Source organism: Danio aesculapii, chromosome 5 (assembly GCF_903798145.1).
Source record: "Danio aesculapii chromosome 5, fDanAes4.1, whole genome shotgun sequence".
In the NCBI taxonomy this organism is placed as follows: domain Eukaryota; kingdom Metazoa; phylum Chordata; class Actinopteri; order Cypriniformes; family Danionidae; genus Danio; species Danio aesculapii.
This window is the reverse complement of record NC_079439.1, coordinates 8631408-8656956: the sequence shown is the minus strand read 5'-3', so window position 1 is coordinate 8656956 and position 25549 is coordinate 8631408. Positions and strand designations below refer to the sequence as shown.

Sequence of the window (25549 nt, the reverse complement as noted above, 5' to 3'; positions counted from 1 at the left end):
GATAAAGGATACCTATTGGGGTATAAGTTTAATTATGATCGTATAGGATATAGGACTCTAATAATTTTTTTTATATAATACAGGATTAGATAAAAGGATATAATAAAATAATATATAACTAATAATAATATAACTAAAATATAACTCATGTAAGTAAATAAAATAAGTGCTCTGTTACAAGTCTAGAGATTAAGGAGTTCAGTGTGCAGGGGGGAGGAGCTGAACACGCAACGTCAACCGGCGCCTGGACTCTGAGGTCTGTGGGATGCGCTACTTGCACGCAGACTCGTGACATAGTTCCGCCTTGAAGTAATAGGGCCCGCTTAGTTCCGTTTTGTCGGCCATTGTTGTGAAGTTGGGAGAAAATGTTCAGAAAAAAAGTGTGTTTATAGATTTCAGAGACAGCAGAAGGTATACAACGTTTCTGCGAAATTCAACGGAAGTTTAAGTTTTCACAGGGGCAGAGCAATCACAGAATCTGGTTGCACAACTAGCACAGTAGGTGGCGATATCCACAAAGAATGCAATTCGCCAAAAAACTAAGAAGAAGAAACACCTACCAGAAAAGTTGCTGTAGGCTAATTCCATCATGAAATCTCCACAGCCGAAGTCGATCAGCTTGACCTCCAGCGTGTCTGGGTTCACAAGCAGGTGTTGAAGCTTTATATCCCGGTGGAATACCCCGCGGTAACAGCAAACATTGGCAGCATAAACAGCTTGCCACATGATGGTTTGTGCCGTTTTCTCGCTGAGGACGCCTCCGCTGAGTTGAAGGAATTCCTCCAGATCCATGCTTGGCGTAGGCCGCTCCATGACCATGACATAATGTTTTTGAAGACCTGCCAATCTAGGAGCTGAATTATGTTGGGACACCTGGAGCCACTGCGGGCCATATTTGGCAAGGTGATTTCAAGAGGAAGCGGCTGGTCACAAGACTGAAAACAAAATAATAATGTTGGTTTTTGACCACAGCCTGTTGTCTATAATAAATATAAGACATTATAAATTGAACACAGCGACTGAGAAGAGAAAGAACAGAAAATGTAGTCTACTTACAGAGCAGAGATCTTGCCTTTTTGACAAATTTAACAGCCACCTGTTTAAAGGAATAAGCGAACAATTAACATGTGCATGGAGATCATTTCATTCCAGTCATAAATCCTGAAAAGAGATTTCGTCAGTTTGAATTCGTCAGCAGAAATGTCTAAACAATGAAAGCGCTGGTGATGTTCTTTCAATAGTGAACTTCATCAAAGGATTTGAGTCTACAAAAATGAATACCTGCAGACCATCCTGTATGCGAATCCCTTCATACACGGAGCCGAAACCTCCTTCACCGAGCTGCTTTCCAAGTTTGTAGCGGCAGCTGATGTCATCTGTTAAAATGAAGAAAATGAGGCTGACTGGACATGAAATGTCGTTAAATTATAAACCAAATAAAGACACAAACAGTTGAAGTCAGAATTATTAGCACATTTCTAAACATAATAGTTTTAATGATCATTTCTAATGATTTGTTTTATCATTGAAGTGGTGACAGTATACATTTACTGGATATTTTCAAGATACTAGTGTTCAGCTTAAAGTTCTGAATACTTAAACTTTCTTGCTCTGCATCATTTGGGAAATATTTAAAAAACAAACAAAAAAAAAATAATCACAGGAGGGCGAATAATTTTGACTTAATTTTGATATAATTTTGCAAAGTTTGATAAGTTTTGCTTTTTATTATTATTACCATGTATATATATGTATATATATATATGTTTGTATATATGTATGTATGTTTGTATGTATGTATATATATGTATATATATATATATATATATATATATATATATATATATATATATATATATATATATATAGATAGATAGATAGATAATTTTAAAAATTTCTTTTAAGTTGCTCTCATTTCAGTTATTTTATATTTTCATTACCAATTAATTATAATTTTTAACAGTATTATTATTATCATAGATTTTATATTTTATATATTATGATTACATGAATTCTTTACTCTTATGAATTCTTTTTTAAATGAATAATGTTTCAGATAATAAATTAAAAAGAAAAATATGCAACTATAGTAAAAATGAAGTTATCTATGTATTAACTGAAACCGCCAGTAGGTGGTGGTAAGACACTGTCTTAAGTGCATAAGACATTTATTCAGCAGCAAAGCAACTGTTGTATTTATGAATAGGTCAATGAATCGACTCTCACAATTCATTTCAATCCACAGATTCGTTCACAAAAATAACCAACTCTAGCCAAAATAAGGACTGAACCGATGTGAATGCTGCCAGGCTGGAATAATGATCAACATTCTTGTGGATTAAACATCTTTGTTGACATTAATTGCAGATTTTATTGAGTTACAAGAAAAGGTAGGAAATGGTTTTAACTGCGAACTGTGCTGATTTTATGAGTGAACATGCTACATGCTAACACTGTCACAGCATTCCAGTCATGCTACATGCTAACACTGTTACAGCATTCCAGTCATGCTACATGCTAACACTGTTACAGCACTCCAGTCAACTAATTTAGAGCTAAAGTTAAGTCAACAGTCCCCGACTTCACTGAGTGAAAAATGCGAATTAAAAAGAAAAAATAACAAAGTACACAAATAAAATAAATAATTACAAATTAAGCCAATGAATATTAAAGTCAGTTTAATTAGATCTAACGTTTATAACTGTATGTCACAGGCTAACGTTAGTTAGCTAGCGTTAATTAGCATTTGATGCTAATGCTATCATTGATGCAACTTAATGTAACTAATGTAAATATTAATGTTAACGGTGCTGCAACGTTAAACTATTTATTGTTTTACTTAAAAGCTAGATCAAACCATTAACGTTAACATCAGTCAGATTGATTGCTATTTGAGTGATTCTGTTAATATTATTACACTTGTGTCTGTATAGTTAACCTTAGGAACTATACAGGGGGAGCAATTATTTCGTTTTAGATTACAGAAACTCTATATTTCTTTTCTATATTTTTGTTAGGCCACAGTTTGAAATGCCATTCTGCAGGCTGAAGTGGGATATTTGCACAGCGCACCATTAACCATGGGTTTACTACAAAAATACAGTTAGGTTTATTTTGTGTGGATACATGTAAATTTACTGTAGTAAAACTGTGTTTTTGTCATATTGCCTAAATGGGCTCATGAAAGTGTTTTACATAGAAATGAATAAATAATAATTAAAATAATAATTCCTTACATTTATATAGTGCTTTTTTCTGGACACTCAAAACGCTTTACACATTGGGGGGAACATGTTTCCCGAAAGCCATTTTGAAATGGATACAATATTTTTCTTTACCTTTTATAGATGATATTTGGTCAACAAGTAATACATTTTTACTCCCAAATAAGGTAAAAGAAATTCATTTCAAAATATTACACAGATACTACTATCCATGCAATATATTTATTAATAAATTTTAAAAAGACATTTGACGACTATGTTCTTTTTGTAACACTGAACCTGATAGTCTTTTACATCTATTTTGTACATTTTCTGAGGATTTTTGGAAACAGGTTTCAGGGTTGATTTTTGATCCATTATACAAAATTATTAACTTTGACGAATGCATGATTCTTTTTTGGATTGTAAAACTGGCTATGATACACTTGACAATGCTTTAAAGTTGATAATTTTTCTTGGGAAGTTTCACATTCACAAGGCAAAAGTAATGTCTATTACTCTCTCTTTTAATTTTTTCTGTAAACATTTAAAAATATTTTATAATTCTTTGACCTCAATTACAAAGAACGAGAAGGCTATAAAAACCTCTCTATTAATGCAAAAAAATATCTATACAATCTAAAAATTTAAATATGAGGGATCCCCTCACATATATAATGTAGTATTTTTCATGTAAAATATGTTCTGCATCACTAAGTTTTGTATGACTGTTACATTTGTTATCATATAATCCTGTATGCTTGTCAGTTATATGCTTTAATAAAAAAATAAAAATAAAATAAATAATTAAAAACATTGGGGGGAACCTCCTCACCCACCACCAGTGTGCAGCATCCACCTTTATGACGCAACGGCAGCCATATTACGCCAGACCAAACACCACACACCAGCTCAGTGGTGGAGAGGAGACAGTGGGCTCTATTTTGACGATCCATGCGCAAAGTGCAGGGCGCAAAAGCATTAAGGGCGTGTCGGAATCCACTTTTGCTATTTTAAGGATGGAAAATGCGCTTTGCGCCGTTAATAAAACAAATATAAATATGCAGATAATAAATAATACAGCTAATAATAATAACATTATACAAAAGCAAATTGTCATGAATAAACTGAAAAACCCTCTCGAGATGAAGAAGGCATGAAAGTATGGTTGTAATATTATAATCCTTTATATTTATATTCTATATAGATCCTTATTATATCCTAAATATATCCTTAATATTTTAATTCTTTTTCATATATAAAGATATTTGAGTATTGCTGTACATCCTGTCTGTATTAAGCAATGTGTAAGCGAGACGCATAACTAACGTGCTCTGCGCTGGACAATAGACCGGCTTTGTTCTGGTCTATTGAACAGTCTATTAAAGTTTCTCAAATTAGCAGCGTGCCAGCAATGCGCCTCAACACGCCTCTTTTTTTTAGATCAGAACGCCTATGGGCGCACATATGAGTGCAAATGCATTTGCTATTTAAACAGCGTGATGCAAAACGACTCTTGCGCCAAGCTGAAACTAGCAAAAAACAATTGCGTCGTGCCTTGCGCCACATTGCGCTGGGTGTATGATAGGGCCCAGAGTGATGAAGCCAATTATGGTATGGGAATGTAGGAGGCCATGATGGGCAGTGGCCGGGGTTACACTCCTCTTTTTCTGGGATTTTTAACGACCACAGAGAATAGGGACCTCGGTTTAACGTCTCATCCGAAAGATGAGTAACTTTAAATGATTTATGTTTAATTTTGACTAATGACAGTAATAAAGGTAGTTAAAATAAGCTAAAATAAGCAAGGGTCACTGTGGTGAGATCTTCTAAGGGAATAGCTGAGTGAAGCTCAAGGCTAACATCACCAAGGATTATGAAGAAACAGATTTCATGTCTCTCATAGAGAAATGATGAATGTGTAATACAGTGTTGCATTACAATAATGTTCTGCTTATTGAACAGCTTAATTTAATTCTGATTGTCTCTCCCTATTCAAAAATCATTTCCTTTGTCCAGATTGAGATCCAGCTGCATGTAAGCTCTTTAAAGATGTCCTGCATCATGTGAACACCCAGATCTGACAAAGCAAAATTAGAGATGCAGAGTATAAAGCTGCAGTCACACTTGGCTTTTCCTCCCATAGACTTCCATTCATACGCACACGAATACGTCAGACCGGAAACGCAGGGTCATGCGTTAAGTTTCGTAGGTTGCTGCGGTGCAAAGTTCAAGCTTGGTGAACTCTAACCTGCGAAATCGCATCACTTGACTGCGTGAGATCAATCGAGGATCAAAACATGACCTCTCTGGACAGAAATTTAAAACATGGAGCAATCGCTGGCTTTTTAAATATCTAATCATCTTGTTTAATCCCGCCCCTTTTTGCAGCGCCGCACGACAGAATTTCGCACACACAAAGCCGAGTGTGACCGTAGCTTCATGCACACGCATTTTATGAAGATGCCTCATTTCCTACTTTTGATTGGGTATACTTGATGTCATCGTTAGTTTGATTGGTCTTTGTCCAGTGAGGAGGGCGGGTCTTTTAAGCGGAGTCTGTCAAGTCTTGACAGAGAGTAATGGCAGATGATTCTCCAGGTAACCCCCCTCGTCTTAGAGTTTAAACGCAAGTGACTGCAAAAATAGCGCAAAGAGTGGGAGAAAACAGATACCTGGCTGCAGAGTGTTAGAAATTGTTATCAAGCCAACTGCACGATTTGTCGGAGAGAGTGTTCTCTGTGGCTCTTGTGGGTCTGTCAGACATGCGACAACATGCTTCGGGAGAGCAGCATTCCCGCAATGACAGAGTTCACAAAAATCAAAGCACAGTCAGACAGTTCTTCGTACCCCAAGTCTTTCCCGAAGCAGATATGGTAATGACTGACCCAGTCTGGAGTCATTTTTTTTTTTGTAATTCACTGTTTTCTACATGAAATAAAGAATAGTCTGTGAAAATAATAATATATGCACAGTATTTAAAATTAACTGAGTAAAATCATGTCAACAACCTGGCCTGGTTTTCACACACTGGGTCTCAAATTGTAATTTGTAAAAATTCTGTAAATACAATGTAAGTGGATCACATTCCAATGTAATATTATGATTTGTTTGTGCAGGTGAAGTCAGGCACATAAGCGTTAATTTATTACATGAAATATTACATTTAATACATTAATAAACAACGTAATTCCCATGTTAAGGAAATAAACTAGTAAATTACAACTTTCCATATTTTTAAATTAGAAATAGGCTATTTGAAAACTTTACTAGCTAATGTTTGTAGCTAGTTTATGTATGTGCTGTTTTCATGTTTGGATAGGTGTTACTGCAAATAATGACAAATATTTTAGCCAAAATCTGTTATCAATTCCACCCTTTACAATTAGGTTCATTCGTATGTTCTCCTCTCCTCTAGGTTACAGCAGCTGAGTTAATTCAGGTGTACCACACTATTAAACATAACGTTAGCTATATCAGTGCTGCAGAGTTGTAAAAGAGAAAGACTGACTGTATCTGTTTACACAGATTTCAATAAAAGACAATTAATTTATTTTAATGTCCAAGTGTTCATACTTTCCTTAAAACATATTTTAAGTTGCGACTTATGACTACTGACATGCTATTTAGCCTGTGATTGGGGATGTGCCCCCCACTGCAGTATGCGTCCCTTATTTTTTTGTATTAAAAGTGGTAACCCTATCTGCTGCATATGCTCTAAGTTGGCAGTTCATTCCGCTGTGGCAACCCCTGATTAATAAAGGGACTAAGCTGAAAAGAAAATTAATGAATGAATATTCCAAGAAAAGGACAAAAAACAAACAAAATAATCCAGGGGTGGGCAAACTTGGTCCTGGATGGCCGGTGTCCTGCACAGTTTAGTTCCAACTCTAATCAAACACACCTGCTTATAGATTTCTAGTGAACTTAAAGACACTGATTAGCATGTTCAGGTGTGTTTAATTAGTGTTAGAGCAAAACTGTGCTGGATACCAGCCCTTCAGGACCGAGTTTGCCCACCCTTGGTTTAATCCAATAATGTCTAAAGCAGGGGTGTCCAAACTCGGTCCTGGATGGCCGGTGTCCTGCACAGTTTAGCTCCAACTCTAACTCAAACACACCTGCTTATAGATTTCTAGTGAACTTGAAGACACTGATTAGCATGTTCAGGTGTGTTTAATTAGTGTTGGAGCAAAACAAAACTGTGCTGGATACCAGCCCTTCAGGACCGAGATTGTCTAAAACAGGGGTGTCCAAACTCGGTCCTGGAGGGCCGGTGTTCTGAAGAATTTAGTTCCAACCCTAATAAAACACAGCTGAACATGCTAATCAAGCTCTTACTAGACATACTAGAAACTTCCTGGCAGGTGTGTTGAAGCAAGTTTGAGCTAAACTCAGCAGCCCTCCAGGACAGAGTTTGGACACCCCTGCTCTAAAACGTGTGTGATTAACAACTCTCTCACTTCTTTACAATGCAGGGACCGGTATGCCCTGTAAGTAGCAGCATAGTAGGGAAAAATAAAAGGTCAAAGAAGTAAATTGTTGAATGTTTTTGTATATGCTCTCAATTTCATTTGTATTTATGTAATTTTTTCATGACTGTCAATCATGTCACATGGTTTAATCAGTTAATACAGGTGGTTCGGTTGAAGTAAAATGCCTACGCCAGTAGCTATGTTTCCATCCACCTATTTTTATGCACATTTTGGATATGCACATGAAAAACTGGCTGATGGAAACGCCATGATGCGCATACATTTTGAAAACGCGCATAAAAAAAAACTTATGCACATAACTGAGTAGGATAAACTTTTTATTTGATAAGAAAAGATGCGTATAAACTACGATGGAAACACTTTCACCACACAAATTCCAGCATGTGCATTAAAAAAGGTCATGTGATTTTGTTATAAGAGATCATGTGATGATGAAACTGTGCGTAAATGGATAAATCAGCAGGCTGAGCACACTGTAAAACATCTGAAGTGTTGTTTTAGTCATTGTGTAATGCCTTACCGTTTAAATATTAGTGTTATTATATTATTAGTGACCTCCAGAATCCAGAGCGTCTGTTCTCCGCGTCTGGCACCTTCAAACGCCACCGTGCGATCACTGCGTGTCAGGATTGCCTTCTGAGGCGCAAGTCATTTATTAAATGAAGAAAAGATTGACGTAGCTTCTCCTACTGAAGCAAATTACATTTTTACTGTTGATATTTGTCGCCAGATAATCAGGAAGTGACGATTTTGTTTGCTTTGACTCGTTGGATGGAAACGCTGCTTTATTCGCACGTCTTTAATGCGATAATCCAGTTTTGCGCATGAAGTTTATTCGCATTTTTGGATGGAAACATAGCTAGTGACTGCAGTAGGAAAAGTGCAGGTAAAATGTCTACACATTAATAATGATGAGTTAAAAGAACTGTTTATAAATTAAAGGGGATTGTCTGTTATATATTTTGCTGACATACTTGCATTATCCCAAATGTTTCGAAGAATGTTCAAACCCCAAGTGAAAATTACCTACTGTGTGCCTTTCAGTGGTGGAAAGAGTACTGAAAAATCATACTCAAGTAAAAGTACCAATACTTGCCTAAAAATGCAGTGCAAGTAGAGTAAAAGTATCTGTTGTAAATATTACTCAAAGTATGAGTGAAAAGTAGACCTTTCAAAAGTACTCAAGAGTAGTGAGTATTACACTGTAAAAAGCATTTACATCTAATTTGTGGATGTGTGTAAACGTAACATTCTGTAGTGCATTTAGTTATTGCCCAGCAGACACACAACGTCATAAGAGGTTTATATTAGGTTAGATTTAGGTTGTGATATCGGGTGACCAAAATTCAATGTGTAGTCAGTGTCTAAGGACAACGCTATTTTGATGTAACGTGACCTAACCCTTTCTGCATGTCTAGGTTTATATTGACAGCGCAATGTTTTTTTAAAGTGAATTAAATTATTGGTGGGGACCAATAGTTGGTGGACCAGTAGTTGGTGGATATTGGTAGGGACACGTCCCCTCCGTCAACCCTAAATCTACGCTCCTGTGTGGGATCTCGTGTGCTCAGCAAGCGCACTGTTGTGATCGATGACTCTCGCTTGTTTATTAATGCTCGTGACAGCGATGACGTAATTTTGACAGCAGAGTGTCACTTTTTGATTCGTACTCGTAATCATGTTGTAGTGTGCGTGGTGTTTGAAAAGTACACCCATCGTAAATGTATCAGTCATATACAAACAGACAAAGAAAATGTCAGATCGGTTTCTGTTCTAATCGCAGATTTTTTAATTGTACCTTCGTAAAATTACGAGTACGTTCCGTTTTCCTGTACGATTTTATAATTACAGATACGTGAATTTTATTTATGCACAAAATATTTATAACAGTTATTGGACATCTATGGAATAAAATCACTAAGTTAAATGATGTTGATTTTAGGTTGTGTTAGAAAGTCACCAAAATCCAACATCTAGCCAACATCTTTAACCAACATCATGTTGACGTCAAACACTGACATTTATTCGTCAGGTATGGTACCCAAAACCCAGCGTCTGATAGACGTCATAGTGGTAATGTCCACACAATGTCAAGCTGTAACATCATTAGATGTTTATATTTGGTTGCTTTTAGGTTGGACGTTGACATCGTCCTGATGTTAAGTTCTGACAGCAACCCGATTTTCATTTCTAAACAAAGTGCGACGTCCCCACGACTTTTAAGGTACAACGTCAATCTGACATCATGTTGACGTCTTGTGCCTGCTGGGTGTTTAAGGCCATTTTATTTTATCATACAGTAAACATCAGTCATCTTCTCATCAGTGAAATGCTTCAAACTGTCTCAAGGTCAATGCGTGTAAAGATTTTGGACATCTTCTTGGACACTTAATGCTTCCAAACAGTTTGCTGCAATTATAAATCGTCCATGTCTTGAGGAAGTGCATTATGAAGTGATTTACCTTCTATGTGTGATTTGATTGGACAGGAATCACAGGACTGATTTTTCTAATCCCCATAAACAAGAAATAATCAAGTAGTGACTGCAGGCTGAAGAAAAGTCTAAGTAAAGTAAAAGTACCGAATGTAATTTGTTATTTTACATCCCTGGTGCCGTTACAAAAAAAAAAAAAAGAATCCGACAGCAGCATTGAGACGTTTTTTTCCCAACAAAATTCAACACAACTGCACAGAAAGATAGTAAAGGTCTCTTTAATTTGAGGTATTGAGGAAATGCAAACAAGTACACAAAATAAGAGAAAATAATTATAAAACAGCTTTTGTATCATCCCCAAAAATAAACAAAAGCACTTCCTTCATTATGCTTTAACATGTCAGTAGCATCAAGCTATTAATTAATATAAATTCAGGGAGATTTATAATAAATAAAGTAAAACAGCATTCATGTTTTCAAAAAAGAACTGAAGTTTACAGTACAAAACCAGAGTAGCACAGCCAAAAACCTGTAACCTTTATACAGTCTGATCTGTGAAAATAATGAATAATTAAACCAAAACAGGGAAAGACAGAAGCATTTCCTGATGGTGATTTACTGGTCGAACAGATTCCCATCCTGAAGTTCAAAGGTCAGAGTATGTGTTGATACAATACTAGAATCTGACACCAATCGGTACTGAAATGTTATAAACGTCCATTTCCTGATACGTTCTTAAACAGCGCTGATTTGCCATTGTGTTCACGTGCTCAACAGAGATGACTGTGATTGGCCCTGAAGGTCATCAGTTCACCGAACTCACCGCTGTTTACAGAGCGTGCCCGCAGATACAGGAACACTGGAGCATTTTAAAGTCACGTCGATCCGCTGGTTTGTCTATAAGCTGACATACGAGTGATCCGCTGATGAATCTCGGCTTTAAAATGCCCCAGTGTCCCTGTTTCTGTGGTTACACTCAGTAAACAGCGGTGAGTTCGATAAACTGATGACCTTCACAGCCAATCACAGTCATTTCTGTTGAGCACGTGAACACAATGGCAAATCAGCGCTGTTTAAGAATGCACCCAACAGCGCTCAAATGTTAGCGGGAAATTAACATTTTTTAATTTTGACACTGATTGGTATCGAATTCCAGTATTGTGACAACAATAGGTCAGAGGTCAAATACAGCTAGTGTTGTAACGATACTGAAATTCGGTACCAATCGATACTGAAATTTTAAAAACGTCCACTTCTCGCTAACATTTGAGTGCTGTTGAGCACGCTCTTAAACAGCGCTGATTTGTCATTGGGTAGTAGATAATCGCATATTGAAGAGCTGGGGTTGGGGGAGGCGGAGGTTTGATCTGTGGACGATCGCGAACTGAAGAGCGGACAGGCATTTTCAGTCATTTTTGAGAGGGCCTACCCGCTGTGATTGGCTGTGAAGTTGATCAGTTCACCGAACTCACCGCTGTTTACTGAGTGTAACCACAGATACAGGGACACTGGAGCATTTTAAAGCTACGTAGATCAGCTAGTATGTTTATAAGCTGACATACGAGTGATCCGCTGATGAATCGCGGCTGTAAAACGCTCCATTGTCCCTCTATCTGTGATTACACTCAGTAAACAGTGGTGAGTCCGGTGAACTGATGACCTTCACAGCCAATCACAGTCATTTCTGTTGAGCACCTGAACACAATGGCAAATCAGCGCTGTTTAAGCACATGCTCAACAGCGCTCACGTGTTAGCAGGCTCCAGTGTCCCTGTGTCTGTGATTACACTCAGTAAACAGCGGTGAGTGCGGTGAACTGATGACCTTCACGGCCAATCACTGTCATTTCTGTTGAGCACCTGAACACAATGGCAAATCAGCGCTGTTTGAGAAGGCACTCAACAGTGCTCAAATGTTAGCTGGAAATGGACGTTTTTAAAATTTCGGTACGGATTGGTATTGAATTACAATATCGTGACAACACCAGGTCAGAGGTCAAATAGAAAAAGGGTTGTCACAACACTGGAATTCGATACTGAAATTTTAAAAACGTCCATTTCCTGCTAACATGTGAGTGCAGTTAAGCGTGACTTAAACATCTGCTGATTAATCATAAACATCCATGTTCTTAAGCCATTTAAAAGCTTGTATGTCAGCTTATAGACAAACCAGCTGTTTGACGCGATTTAAAATGCTCCAGTGTCCCTGTATCTGTGGTTACACTCAGTAAACAGTGGAGAGTTTGATGAACTGATGACCTTCATGGCCAATCACAGTCATTTCTGTTGAGCACGAGAACACAATGGCAAATCAGTGCCGTTTAAGAACGGTATCGAATTTCGGTATCGAATTCCAGTATCGTGACCACACTAGGTCAGAGGTCAAATAGAGCAGAAAGGTCAGAGTGTGAGCTAGATTCTGATTCATTCCAAAAACATCCCTTAAATACATTTTCATCCCAAATAGAATGTTCAGAAATTTTAAACCGGATTCTAAAGAATGTTTCAAAATTCAAAATGACATTCTAAAGCAAACCTAACCCTTTTTCTTTCCCTTTTCAGCCACGTGATAATAATAACGATCTTCTACATTAAATATAACTCTGCTGTGAAGATGCAGCACAGTCAGTGCACCACAGCCATGATTCTACAGCGGGTTTGGCTTCATCTGGAAGTAAAGGGGCAATGGGTGGAGGTAAGAGACATACAGACACACACACACACACACAGACACACACACAGACAGACACACACACACAAAACTTTAGAGAAAGACACATGAGCATTAAAGCTGCAGTCCCTCACTGGACACTTCAGGAAGAGTGTGAAGATTTAAAAAGTGCAAACGAGTTCCCTTCAGTGTTTTGCTTGTTCTTATACATCATCAAAGATGCGGGTGCGAGATGCAGACGTGGAGAGGTAATGTCCTCCAGGGTACCTACAGAGAGACAATCACATACAGTTGAATGCAAAATTAATAGATTTTATTAGAATTATTACATTTTATTATTATATTATTATTCTATCATTTTGTTATTATATTATTATTTTATCATTTAATTATTGTATTATATTATTATTCTATCTTTTTATTATTATATTATTATTTTATCAATTTATTATTATTTTATCATTTATTATTATATTATATTATTCTATCAATTTATTATATTATTATTTGATCATTTTGTTATTATATTATTCCATCATTTTATTATTATATTATTATTTTGTTATTATATTATTATTCTATCATTTTATTATATTATCATTTTATTATTATATTATTATTTTATCATTTTATTATATTATTATTTTATCATTTTATTATATTATTATTTTATCATTTTATTATTATATTATTCTATCATTTTATTATATTATTATTTTATCATTTTATTATTATATTATTCTATCATTTTATTATATTATCATTTTATTATTATATTATTATTCTATCATTTTATTATATTATTATTTTATCATTTTATTATTATATTATTATTTTATCATTTTATTATTATATTATTATTCTATCATTTTATTATATTATTATTCTATCATTTTATTATTATATTATTTTATCATTATATTATATTATTATTTTATCATTTTATTATATTATTATTTTATCATTTTATTATTATATTATTCTATCATTTTATTATATTATTATTTTATCATTTTATTATTATATTATTCTATCATTTTATTATATTATCATTTTATTATTAATTATTATTCTATCATTTTATTATATTATTATTTTATCATTTTGTTATATTATTCTATCATTTTATTATATTATTATTTTATCATTTTATTATTATATTATTCTGTTGTTTTATTATATTATTATTCTATCATTTTATTATTATATTATTATTCTATCATTTTATTATATTATTATTTTATCATTTTATTATATTATTATTCTATCATTTTATTATATTATTATTCTATCATTTTATTATATTATTATTTTATCATTTTGTTATTATATTATTATTCTAGCATTTTATTATATTATTATTTTATCATTTTGTTATATTATTATTTTATCATTTTATTATATTATTATTCTATCATTTTATTATATTATTATTCTATCATTTTATTATATTATTATTCTATCATTTTATTATATTATTATTCTATCATTTTATTATATTATTATTCTATCATTTTATTATATTATTATTCTATCATTTTATTATATTATTATTCTATCATTTTATTATATTATTATTCTATCATTTTATTATATTATTATTTTATCATTTTGTTATTATATTATTATTCTATAATTTTATTATATTATTATTTTATCATTTTGTTATTATATTATATTATTATTCTATCATTTTATTATATTATTATTTTATCATTTTATTATTATATTATTATTCTATCATTTTATTATTAATTATATTATTATTCTATCATTGTATTATTATATTATATTATTATTTTATCAGTTTATTATTTTATTATATTGTTATTTTATCATTTTGTTAAATGTCAAATAAATGGTCAAAACTATGCTATGTTAATCTATATCTATTCATCTATGGCCTGGTTTCACATACAAGGTTTAGATTAGGCCAGAATTAGGCCATCTTGAGGATATTTATATCTTTTAAAATATGCCTTAGAAAATGATTCTTACTGGTTGATGGTATCCATCAACAAGATAAAATGCACCGGTGATATATTTTAAGATCAGTCAGTGAAAGTTTCCTTTAATTGAAACAGCTCTGACTTCAGTTAACCTTGTGTGTGAAACCAGGGTTATATCGATCTATATATATAATATCTAAACATAATCTACATGAACTAATGTGTGTGTATAATCAAAATATACAAAACAACATCTAAATGAGTGATTTTCTTAGAATTCTCACCTGTGACTTTAGCATCTGTTCAGTTAAATAATGTATGATTCAACAACATCGTCAAACATGAGACAAAAGCATTTACTCTGGATATCATATGAGAAATGTCAGAGGAATTAAAAAACTAAATAATTCAATAATTTTCTATTAAAAACAATTAAATTTATGACATTCAAGGATGTATTTATACTACGTACTTTTCAATAATGTTTCGAGTGACTGGATCAGAAAAACATTCTTGAGCTTTACTTTAAACATGCTCTTATTTTCCTCAATACAATGAGTTTATATAGCAAGATATAATCATACAGACCTCCTGTTGTCTGTTTCCAGCGGTTCTTCTCCAGTAAAATCCAATGGTTCAACGTCTTGTAGTAATTCAGCCTTGTCGTTTCGATCTCTTCTAGACGGAGCTACACACACACACATAATACTCATTATCACATCTGGCCATCTAACCCAGGGGTGTCAAACTCATTTTATAAATGTTACTTATTAAAATATTGCTCAATAATTGTCTCTTTATTTCATTACAACATATTAAACTATTAAATAGATGTTACTTTTTGGGTTATTTTAATCTGAACCCTTTTATCAGGTAAAGAAACCCACATTACTACCATCAAAGTAAATAACATCATACACAAGTCATTACATTTCTTCAAAACTTTCTCACATTTGAGAGAAGCAGAACTATGGAACAACAGATGATTTTGAGCTGGGTCTCAAAACTGACATGCATTATGGGAGATGTAGTTTCATCATGGTCAACATCTGATTTAAAGCAGCATGGATTTGTATTATAATTCTGGGTTCACTCCAAATGCGAAGCACCAAGTCACTTGCTGTAGTTTGCTCGTGGGATGTTTTTTTGCAAATTTTCAGCTCGAGTTGAATATCTTGAAGTTGTGCGATAGAAGCAAATTCTGTGTTCATAGCAAAGAAAAAAAAACACAATCCGCACCGCCCCATTTGCATTGAACTTCAGGACATTTTTGAGTTTACTCAACTTAAATTGAGTCAAGTGCAGTACTTGGGTTAAAAGTTGAGTCAAAATTGTAAAGCAACTTGCTGCAGAGCTTTTCTGAGTTGAGTCAAGTTAACTTTTTTTTTTTTTCAGTGTAGCAAAAAAGAAATAATAATAATAATAATAATAATAATAAAAACGCATCAAAATCTGCATCCTTTAAACCAAATACTTAAATTTGCACAAAATTATGCTTTGTTTATCTATATCCATCTATGGCCTGGTTTCACAGACAGGGTTTAGATTAAACCAGAATTAGACCATCTTTGGGATATTTAGGTAATCTTTTAAAATACACCTTAACAATTATTATTAGTGTCCATCTTGAAAAAAATTAAGTCAAAAAGGCTCTGATGTATTTTAAGATGAGGATTTTAACACCAGCATGGGTTTTTATTATAATGCTGAACAAACACAAAACATTAAGTCACTTGCTCTAGTTTACTCACGGGATGTTTTTCGCAAATGTTCAGCTTGAGTTGAATATCTGATGTATTTTAAGATCAAGATTTTAACACCAGCATGGATTTTTATTTTAATGCTGAGTTCGCACCAAATGTAAAGCACTGTGTCACTCACTCATGGAATGCTTTTCGCCTTAAGCGAATTTTCAGTTCGAGTTAAATATCTTGAACTTGCACGAAAAAGACAATGAAACAAATTTAGCATGTTTGCAGCAAACACATCACACATTCCACATCAATCACACCGCCCAGTTTGCATTGACTTCGCATTTAACCTACTTGCACAAATACTTAAACTCGCATTTGATGTATGCTATCACAGGCCTTGAGTTTGACATCCCTGATTTAACTCTATTACTCTATATTAGTGGTTTTTAATACAGTGTTTTTGTGAGGTGTGTAATGCATCACCTCTGCTTGTATCTGTGCTGGATCCATCCGTCTCCTTCAGCTCAGAGTACGCATTTCTGTTCCTCCCGTTGTATCTTTCCCTCTGTTCACCATAGCGTTCCCTCCATTCCTGACAGAGACACAATGAACAAGGGTTTAGACATTTAGGCATTGGTGTTGATCTATTCTCATAACTGATTGAGAGGCAGTTTAGGCAAGGCAAGTTTATTTACAGTTGAAGTCTGAATTATCATTCCCGCCACGGCTACATTCAGTCGTTATTGTTTTTTTAAAATCATGGGATATAATCGCAGTAAAACGTATTAAAAGGTAAATGAATTATAACAGAGCAAACTTTTCTGCAATCGTAGTAGTGCTGTGCATTATTGGTTTAACCCTTTAAGGTGACATGCTGACTGACTGACTGGTGTGTGATGCCAGCAAACACGACGTATCTTTTAGTTACGATGAACACAGATTCCATAATTATACTTTATAGATAAAGGTCTATGGCTCTGCATACAATGACTTTATCTTGCTGGAGTTTATGGCTGTTTCACTTTACTTCAGGATGCATCAAGGCCGTTCTGTAGCTCTATTGGAGACATTCATAAATATTCCTAGCAAATCTAGTTGATAAATGTTGGAGACATACTTGTTACATAAACGCACTTCAGCATTGTTTATTTGACATCGCACAAGAAAATCTGTGCATGAGCATATTTGAGGGTGTGCAGGAAGTTTTATGCTTGAACAGAGGAAATCGGCGCTCAAGCAAAGAGATTTGCTCGTATGTATTTCATGAATGCGGTCTTGTAATGCAATTAAAATACCATCAGTTAAATAGACTTTGGCATTCATTTAGCTGCTCAAGCGTAAAACGAGACAAAAAGCCATTTACTCGCACAAGCCTATCAGGATAGGCAGGCTAGCGCAGAAGCTCCATTGAATATACTGGGGTAAAATAAATGTTCATATAATAAAGACATGGCGGGGGAAAAATGTAATTTAATGCAGTGCTTCTTGTACAATCTGAGACCCACTTTTTATCGGATATCACTCAGCCAGTGGAGATCGCTGAATTTTAAAGAAAACATTGCGATTTTGCAATAGCATACAGTTCACCGGAAGCGCTTAACCCAGGTACCTAACAAATTAAAAGTCTTTTAGCATACTTCCGCAAATACCCTATACTGCGCTCACGACATTTGTCATTAAAATAGCACCATAGGTAGTTGGAAGATTTGTGTAAAGGGCCTGCCGCCACAGCTGGAAAAAATCCTAGAGAAAACACTGCGGTTTGTTCTGTAGACAATCAAATATATATATATATATATATATATTGCTAATAATATTGAGCTTAAAATGGCTTTTAAAAAAAAATTTATCTGCTTTTATTCTAGTCGAAATAAAACAAATAAGACTTTCTCCAGAAGAAAAAAATACTATAGGAAATACTGTGAAAAATTTCTTGCTCTGTTAAACATCATTTGGGAAATTTTTGAAAAATAAAACAAAATTCACAGGAGGGTGAATCATTTCATACACAATGGTAACTCAAAGTGCTTTACATAAACAAGAATAAAAGAAACATAAGGATTAAAAAAAGCAAAGAATTCAAATGATTAAAAACAAAATAGGTTTAAAAGGATCAAACTCACTCTCCGTCTGCTCTCGCCATCCTCTGTTCTCTGACGCTTTCTTCTTTCTGAAAGTGAAGACATTTTACAAAAACAATGATATGGCTGGACAAGTGCAGTCTGCTGTCCTGTATTTGTTTTTGAAATAGGCAAGATGTGACTGAAGCAGCTTTTAAAAAGCCTAGTGACCTTTCATTTACGTCAAAGGCTCAATGCAGCCCTGAAGATGAACCATATGCTATGCTATGCTATTACATCAGGGCTAATGCAGGAATCCTAAAGGTAATTTCAATACCTTTTTAAGACTTTTCAGAGACCTTCTGGGGATATTTTAAGACCTCATCGCCACTTCAAGTTCTAATCAGTATCAAACCTTTAACTTAAACAGTTGTTAATAAACAATTGTAGTTAAATAAATCAATGGGTTGGCACCAAAAGCCTTGTGGTATTGTTTGCCGACATATCGCACCGACGTGCTCACGGCGACCCAAGTTTGATTGCCGGCTCGAGGTCCTTTGCCAATCCTTCTCTTCTCTCTGCTCCCAATGCTTTCATGTCTGAAATCTCTACTGTCCTATCATATAAAGGTGAAAAACCCCTAAAAAATAATTATAAAAGAAAAAAAAAAAAATCAATGGAGCACAACCATTCAACAGAACTCAGATAAGCTCGGAAGAAACAAAGCTTGAAAGAGTAAATTACACGGTTGTTTTCAGTGACAGGCTTCAGCCACTGTTTAAACTTGTGTTTCTCCAACCAGGAGTATGCAAACTTACATTTTCCCATTTTGCTGCCTGTTTCGCTCTATGGTTTCGGAGCTTGGCCAGATGTGCCCCGGCCCATACCAGTCGCATGGATTGCGCATGTCGTTGGTAATATTAAAAGAAAAATAAATATATTTATGCTTTTTTGGAGTCAGACACTTTGGACAACGCTTGAATAAAATGTAAGTCCTCGTAAAAACGAGATTAAGACTTTTTAATACCTTTTAAGGGCCTTAATTTTCTCTTTATTGATTTATTAACTTTTAATACTTTATAAGACCCTGCGGAGACCCTGTACATTATTCAGATGGCAAAATAAAACAGCACTTTAAAGCATGCAATTATTTAGCAAGAAATGGACGTGAGGCATGTTTGCTTGGATGCTGTGCATGTTTGCTTGAATATTTAGTAGATACTTAAACTTGCTTAAATTTATTAATTATTAAGTAAATACTTGCATTAATTCAAAATATAAGTATAATTCAATAACTCTCATCTAAATGTGTTTTATTTTACGATTTGATTATACTTTGTCTTTAAGATAAAAGAAAATGTGAAGTTTTTAAGTAAATAGTCTTGAGCAGTGTTAGCACCTCTCCGGATGAGTTCTTTTCCCTCGTCCACCAGGTCAGAGGTCAGATCATTCTCACCCATAAACTGCTGAAAACCCAGCAGATTCAGACAGCGTGTGCCCAGACTACAAAAAAAATCAATAAATACACATGAGGAAATCCCATTAGTTACAGACGTCCAACAAAAAGTTAAATATATTATATTTGTAAAATATCTAAATATTTGAGTTTACATCTCACCTGAAATAAGTCGCAATGCAGAGCAAAACAATGAGCATAGGATAATAAATATAAAATCCATTAGCGATGAATGACAGGACCTGCATGGATCCCATAATCTTTCAGAAAGAGAAAAAGAGAGATGTTAAGTGTGTGGCAATTAAGTGTAAATATATCTGTTGTGTGCTGTTCTGAAAACCAGTTATGATATAAAATATGGACCAAAGCTATTACAAAGAATTAAAAATGAAAATGATAAAATACAGTAATTTTTGTTACTTAAAACAAGTGAACTGTAAATAAATATATAAATAAACAAACATCTTGCTGAGCATCAAGGATTTGTTTCTTAATTTATTTAAAACAACTAAACAAAAATAAATAAAACTAAAATATCTTAACAAATCCAATGATACTAAAATAACAATGACGTGATAATTTAAACATCACAAATTGATGCTGTGATTTTAATTGATTATAATACAATTTTTTAAATACATTCGACATGCAAAACAATAATACATTTTATCACAGTGAAAAAATACATTAATAAAATAAAGCATTAAATGATAGCGATTAAAAATATATATATTTAATCTTATTTATTATGCATTGTCTTCAATAGAGTGCAAATAAAAAAGCATTTCAAACGATGTAAAGTGTAATGCAAATATCAAAAACATTTCAGATTTAAAGCACAATTTCATATGCAAGAATTTGGACTTGAATATTCAGTCTTTTGTTTTTATCATCAAATAAAGATGCCAAATTGAGTTTTTAGTTAATAAATAAATAATATTTAATTTAGTAAAATACATATTACTGTTTATTTTGGCTTAAAATTAAGTATTTGCACATGTTAAATACATCATAAACATTCTTATTTATAATACAATTCTAAATAGTAACGTTTACAATTTTTTATTTAATAGTGATTTCAGCAGTGATGAACATATATTTTGTATGAAAAGATGAAAATTTTGGACATTATATTAGTGCCATATATGTAAATTGCATATATTTCCATATATTTTATTTCTATATGACAGACAAGTTCATATTTAAATTGAACATATATAAAATCTGTTATAAATGCAACATGTATTTTGAAATATTGCAAAAATGGCTGTTTACATATATCTTTTTTCAACCATTGGATTAACAAATATCTACATACAGTACATGTTGGAATACATTAGATAAAATTACATATATATATTTTATATATGTTCATATATGGCCATATATAAAATTATATATAATATATTTGAACATATATGTACATATTAGTAATCCAATGATAAAAAAAATTGTGTACAAGGCCATTTTTGCAATATTTTGAAATATAAGTTACATATATTAATCGTCATGTATGCAAATTACATACATGACAGACAACTTCATATTTGAAATTAACATATAATATATAAATAAATATATATATATATATATATATATATATATATATATATATATATATATATATATATATATATATATATATATATATATATATATATTCATTTATTTTTTTTTTTTGGTTTAGTCCCTTTATTAATCCGGGGTTGCCACGAATATATATATATATATATATATATATATATATATATATATATATATATATATATATATATATATATATATATATATATATATATGCTGAAATCACTATTAAATAAAATAATCATAATAATTTGTAAAAAATATTATTAAGAATTTAATTATTCATAAAATAAGCTCTGACTTAAGCTCTCTTCAGCGCTTACTGGCCATATGTAGCCTTGTGTCATCATTGCATGTGTAAAAGGCCATTTTGAAATACAAGTTGCATATGTATTTTATATATGACATATTTTATATATGTTAATTTTAAATATGAAGTTGCCAGTCGTATGCAATTTGCATACATTTACATATATTAGGATTCAAATCTAGCATCTTTATTTATATTTATAGCTATGTAATGATATGTATCTGAGTGTTGTGTGTGTGACTCACTGAAGTGTACACTGTGGGCTGTCTCTGCTGATGAGAGATGGTGGAGTCCATGTGAATCACACCCAGAAAGTTCAGACACAGTGGGGGAGTCAAACGACAGAACAACCTGCACATCAATTGCAACGATATGCTGAATACTAACACACAAACTGATCGATAGTATTTTTTGTGATAGTCAGATGGTGTCTCTTACATGCCGCTGAACTGCAGACTGTAGGCGTCCGTCTGGTGATGCGGAGCCAGGTAATAATAGTTAAAGACTCTGATCCGAAAGACAGTAGAGTACACGCAGTAACACAAGAAGAATATGGTGACAAAACACGCCATCTGGTGGACAAAGACAAAATAATCACATGCAGGTTTAGTTTTGCAACCCGTCCAAACACTTTTAAATCACTCAATCATGACACATAAAATCAAGTCAGTGTATTTATATAACATTACAACTAAATACAAAAAAATTATACTTTTAATGCTCTATGTGTGCACTTTAATTGATGATTACATGTAGTAGTACTTAATGTAGTAGTTAAAAATACTTCTACATTTTAATTAAATGTTTTCATTTAGAGCATTACTTTGCATAAAAAAGCTAAAAAGGAGACATGTTTTCTGACAACTCAATGTTAATTTTAATTCAGAAGATCTTTAGATATTCAGGTATACATTTACTGGCCACTTTATTAGGTACACCTGTCCAACGGCTTGTTAACGCAAATTTCTAATCAGCCAATCACATTATAGCAACTCAATGCATTTAGGCATGTAGACATGGACAAGACGATCTGCTGCAGTTCAAACCGAGCATCAGAATGGGGAAGAAAGGGGATTTAAGTGACTTTGAACATGGCATGTTTGTTGGTGCCAGACGGGCTGGTCTGAGTATTTCAGAAACTGCTGATCTACTGGAATTTTCACGCACAACCATCTCTAGGGTTTACAGAGAATGGTCCGAAAAAGAGAAAATATCCAGTGAGCGGCAGTTCTGTGGGTACAAATGCCTTGTTGATGCCAGAGGTCAGAGGAGAATGGCCAGACTGGTTCCAGCTGATAGAAAGGCAACAGTAACTCAAATAACCACTCGTTACAACCGAGGTCTGCAGAAGAGCATCTCTGAAGGCACAACATGTCCTCCTTGAAGCAGATGGGCTACAGCAGCAGAAGACCACACCAGGTGCCATCCTGTCAGCTAAGAACAAGAAACTGAGGCCACAATTCGCACAGGCTCACCAAAACTGGACAATAGAAGATTGGAGAAACGTTGCCTGGTCTGATGAGTCTCGATTTCTGCTGTGATATTCGGATGGTAGGGTCAGAATTTAACGTCAACAACATGAAAGCATGGATCCATCCTGCCTTGTATCAAAGGCTGCTGCTGGTGGTGTAATGGTGTGGGGGATAATTTCTTGGCACACTTTGGGTGCATTAGGACCAATGGAGCATCGTATCAACGCCACAGCCTACCTGAGTAATGTTACTGACCATGTCCATCCCTTTATGACCACAGTGTACCCATCTTCTGATGGCTACTTCCAGCAGGATAACACACCATGTCATAAAGCGTGAATCATCTCAGACTGGTTTCTTGAACATGACAATGAGTTCACTGTACTTAAATAGCCTTCACAGTCACCATAACTCAATCCTATAAAGCACCTTTTGGGGGTGGTTGAACGGTAGATTCGCATCATGGATGCGATTGAATATTTCCAGTACCTTTTGAACCTATGTCACAAAGGATTAAGGCAGTTCTGAAGACAAAAGTGCGTCCAACCCGGTACTAGTAAGGTATACCTAATAAAGTGGCCAGTGAGTGTTTTTAGTGGAATAACCCTGATCTTTAAACAGAATAAAGGAAAACATTTGTTAATGTGACCAATTGTCATTTTCTAGAAAGAAAAAAGCTCTAACATTTTTAAATGGAAAATTTGGACAAATGTTACCAGACCCATACCTAATAAATTAATAATAATAAAATAATAATTATAATAACAATAATAATAAATAAATAAATAAATAAATAAATAAATAAATCTAGCAGAGAAATTAACTTTTATGTAGTGGAATATAATATAAAATAATGTAATGTAGTCTGATTAAACTTATAGGCCTTTATTTGACAATTTTTCACATTAATTTTACCTCACTTGGTTTGCAAAGTGTGATAATTTAAACTGCACATTTATTGTGTAAATAGCAAATAACTGTGAACAGGCACTTACTAATTATTAATAAACACCTTGCACCAAATGTGCATGGTATCTGCTTTTTAAAATACTTCATAGACTAATACGCAGCAAATGTTAATCTAAGATGCCATAAAAAAAATCAATAATTTGTATGATATTAAATTGATAGGTGGGCGTAACCCCTAATAACATCATGTGAAAACTATCAATTATCAGGTTTAAAAAATAATTCAAAATACAGTATTATGGCCCCCAAAAAGTCAAAAGGTTTATTATAGACTCTGACTGGCCTTTTGTCATCATTGCATGTGTTTCTATTCACCTCTATGTAAACGTAGTTGTAGTCTCTCTCTGCGAGCTGAATGAAGACGGCGAACAGAGACAGAACAGGCTGTGTGCTGAAGAAGGTGCATTCAGACCAAACCACTGCCGCAGAAAACACACACAAAACCACAGCCAGCACACGATAACACCAGCGGCGGAAAACACACTCCCAGTACCACTCTAGAGAAAAGAAAGAGACGCTCATTACACAAACTGCACATTTACAGCATTATTACTGAAGCTTAGCGATTTTTAACAAACCCCTAACTTGGACTGCAATCTATATGGCTAAATTATTGTTATTGCGATAATAGTATATGCATATATGTAATGCAGACGTGATAAATTACATTCATTTTATACATTGGTTGTTTATCTAAGTCCTATCTTGATCACCTCCTCCCCAGTAGTTGCTGATCTGCTATTGTCTAGAAGGTAAACCCAGAGCTGAAAATAAACTCTAATAGTCAAGTCGAGAGAGGAAAATGACAACAGCCAATCAGAGCAAATTATCTGTTTAGGTTTTCACTCATTCATAGTGTTTTTAAAACAAAGGGCCTTATCTTACACCTGGCACAATAAGGCACAAAACGTATATTGTTCGATTTGTTGCTATTCTCAGACCGGCGCAACTCTAATTTTCACGTTTTGCGCCACGTTGTTTAATTAGCATATCCATTTGTGCTACTTTGTAGACTCATGGGTGTGCTGGTCTAAAAAGGAGGTGTGTTAAGGCGCATTGTTTTCTACAGTTTATTCATGACAATTTGCATTTGTATAATGTAATGTTGTTATTCTTATTATTAGTAATATTTATTATATCCACATTTATATTTGTTTTAATTGTTTAGATTTGTCCACCTGTTGGGTTTTGGAGACGTCTGCATCCCCATATGGGGCATAAGAATAGGATGTGTGTTTGGATGTAACTCAGTT

General features: G+C 33.8%; 1 protein-coding gene and 1 pseudogene across 1 annotated transcript in view; both read right to left on the bottom strand.

The window, feature by feature from the left end:
• Nucleotides 1-395: 395 nt before the first annotated feature.
• On the bottom strand, nucleotides 396-11735 carry LOC130229906 (serine/threonine-protein kinase pim-1-like; annotated as a pseudogene).
• Nucleotides 10396-25549, bottom strand: part of lmbrd2a (LMBR1 domain containing 2a) — a 31437-nt gene continuing 16283 nt past the window's right edge. The window contains exons 10-18 of the mRNA XM_056457317.1: nucleotides 24612-24793; nucleotides 22294-22427; nucleotides 22101-22206; nucleotides 20124-20221; nucleotides 19905-20008; nucleotides 18569-18615; nucleotides 16929-17037; nucleotides 15340-15439; nucleotides 10396-13069 (exon numbers count right to left, since the gene is read on the bottom strand). Of these exons, the coding sequence (XP_056313292.1) occupies nucleotides 13006-13069; nucleotides 15340-15439; nucleotides 16929-17037; nucleotides 18569-18615; nucleotides 19905-20008; nucleotides 20124-20221; nucleotides 22101-22206; nucleotides 22294-22427; nucleotides 24612-24793 (944 nt within the window). The 3' untranslated portion in view covers nucleotides 10396-13005. The remainder of the gene's footprint in view (nucleotides 13070-15339; nucleotides 15440-16928; nucleotides 17038-18568; nucleotides 18616-19904; nucleotides 20009-20123; nucleotides 20222-22100; nucleotides 22207-22293; nucleotides 22428-24611; nucleotides 24794-25549) is intronic.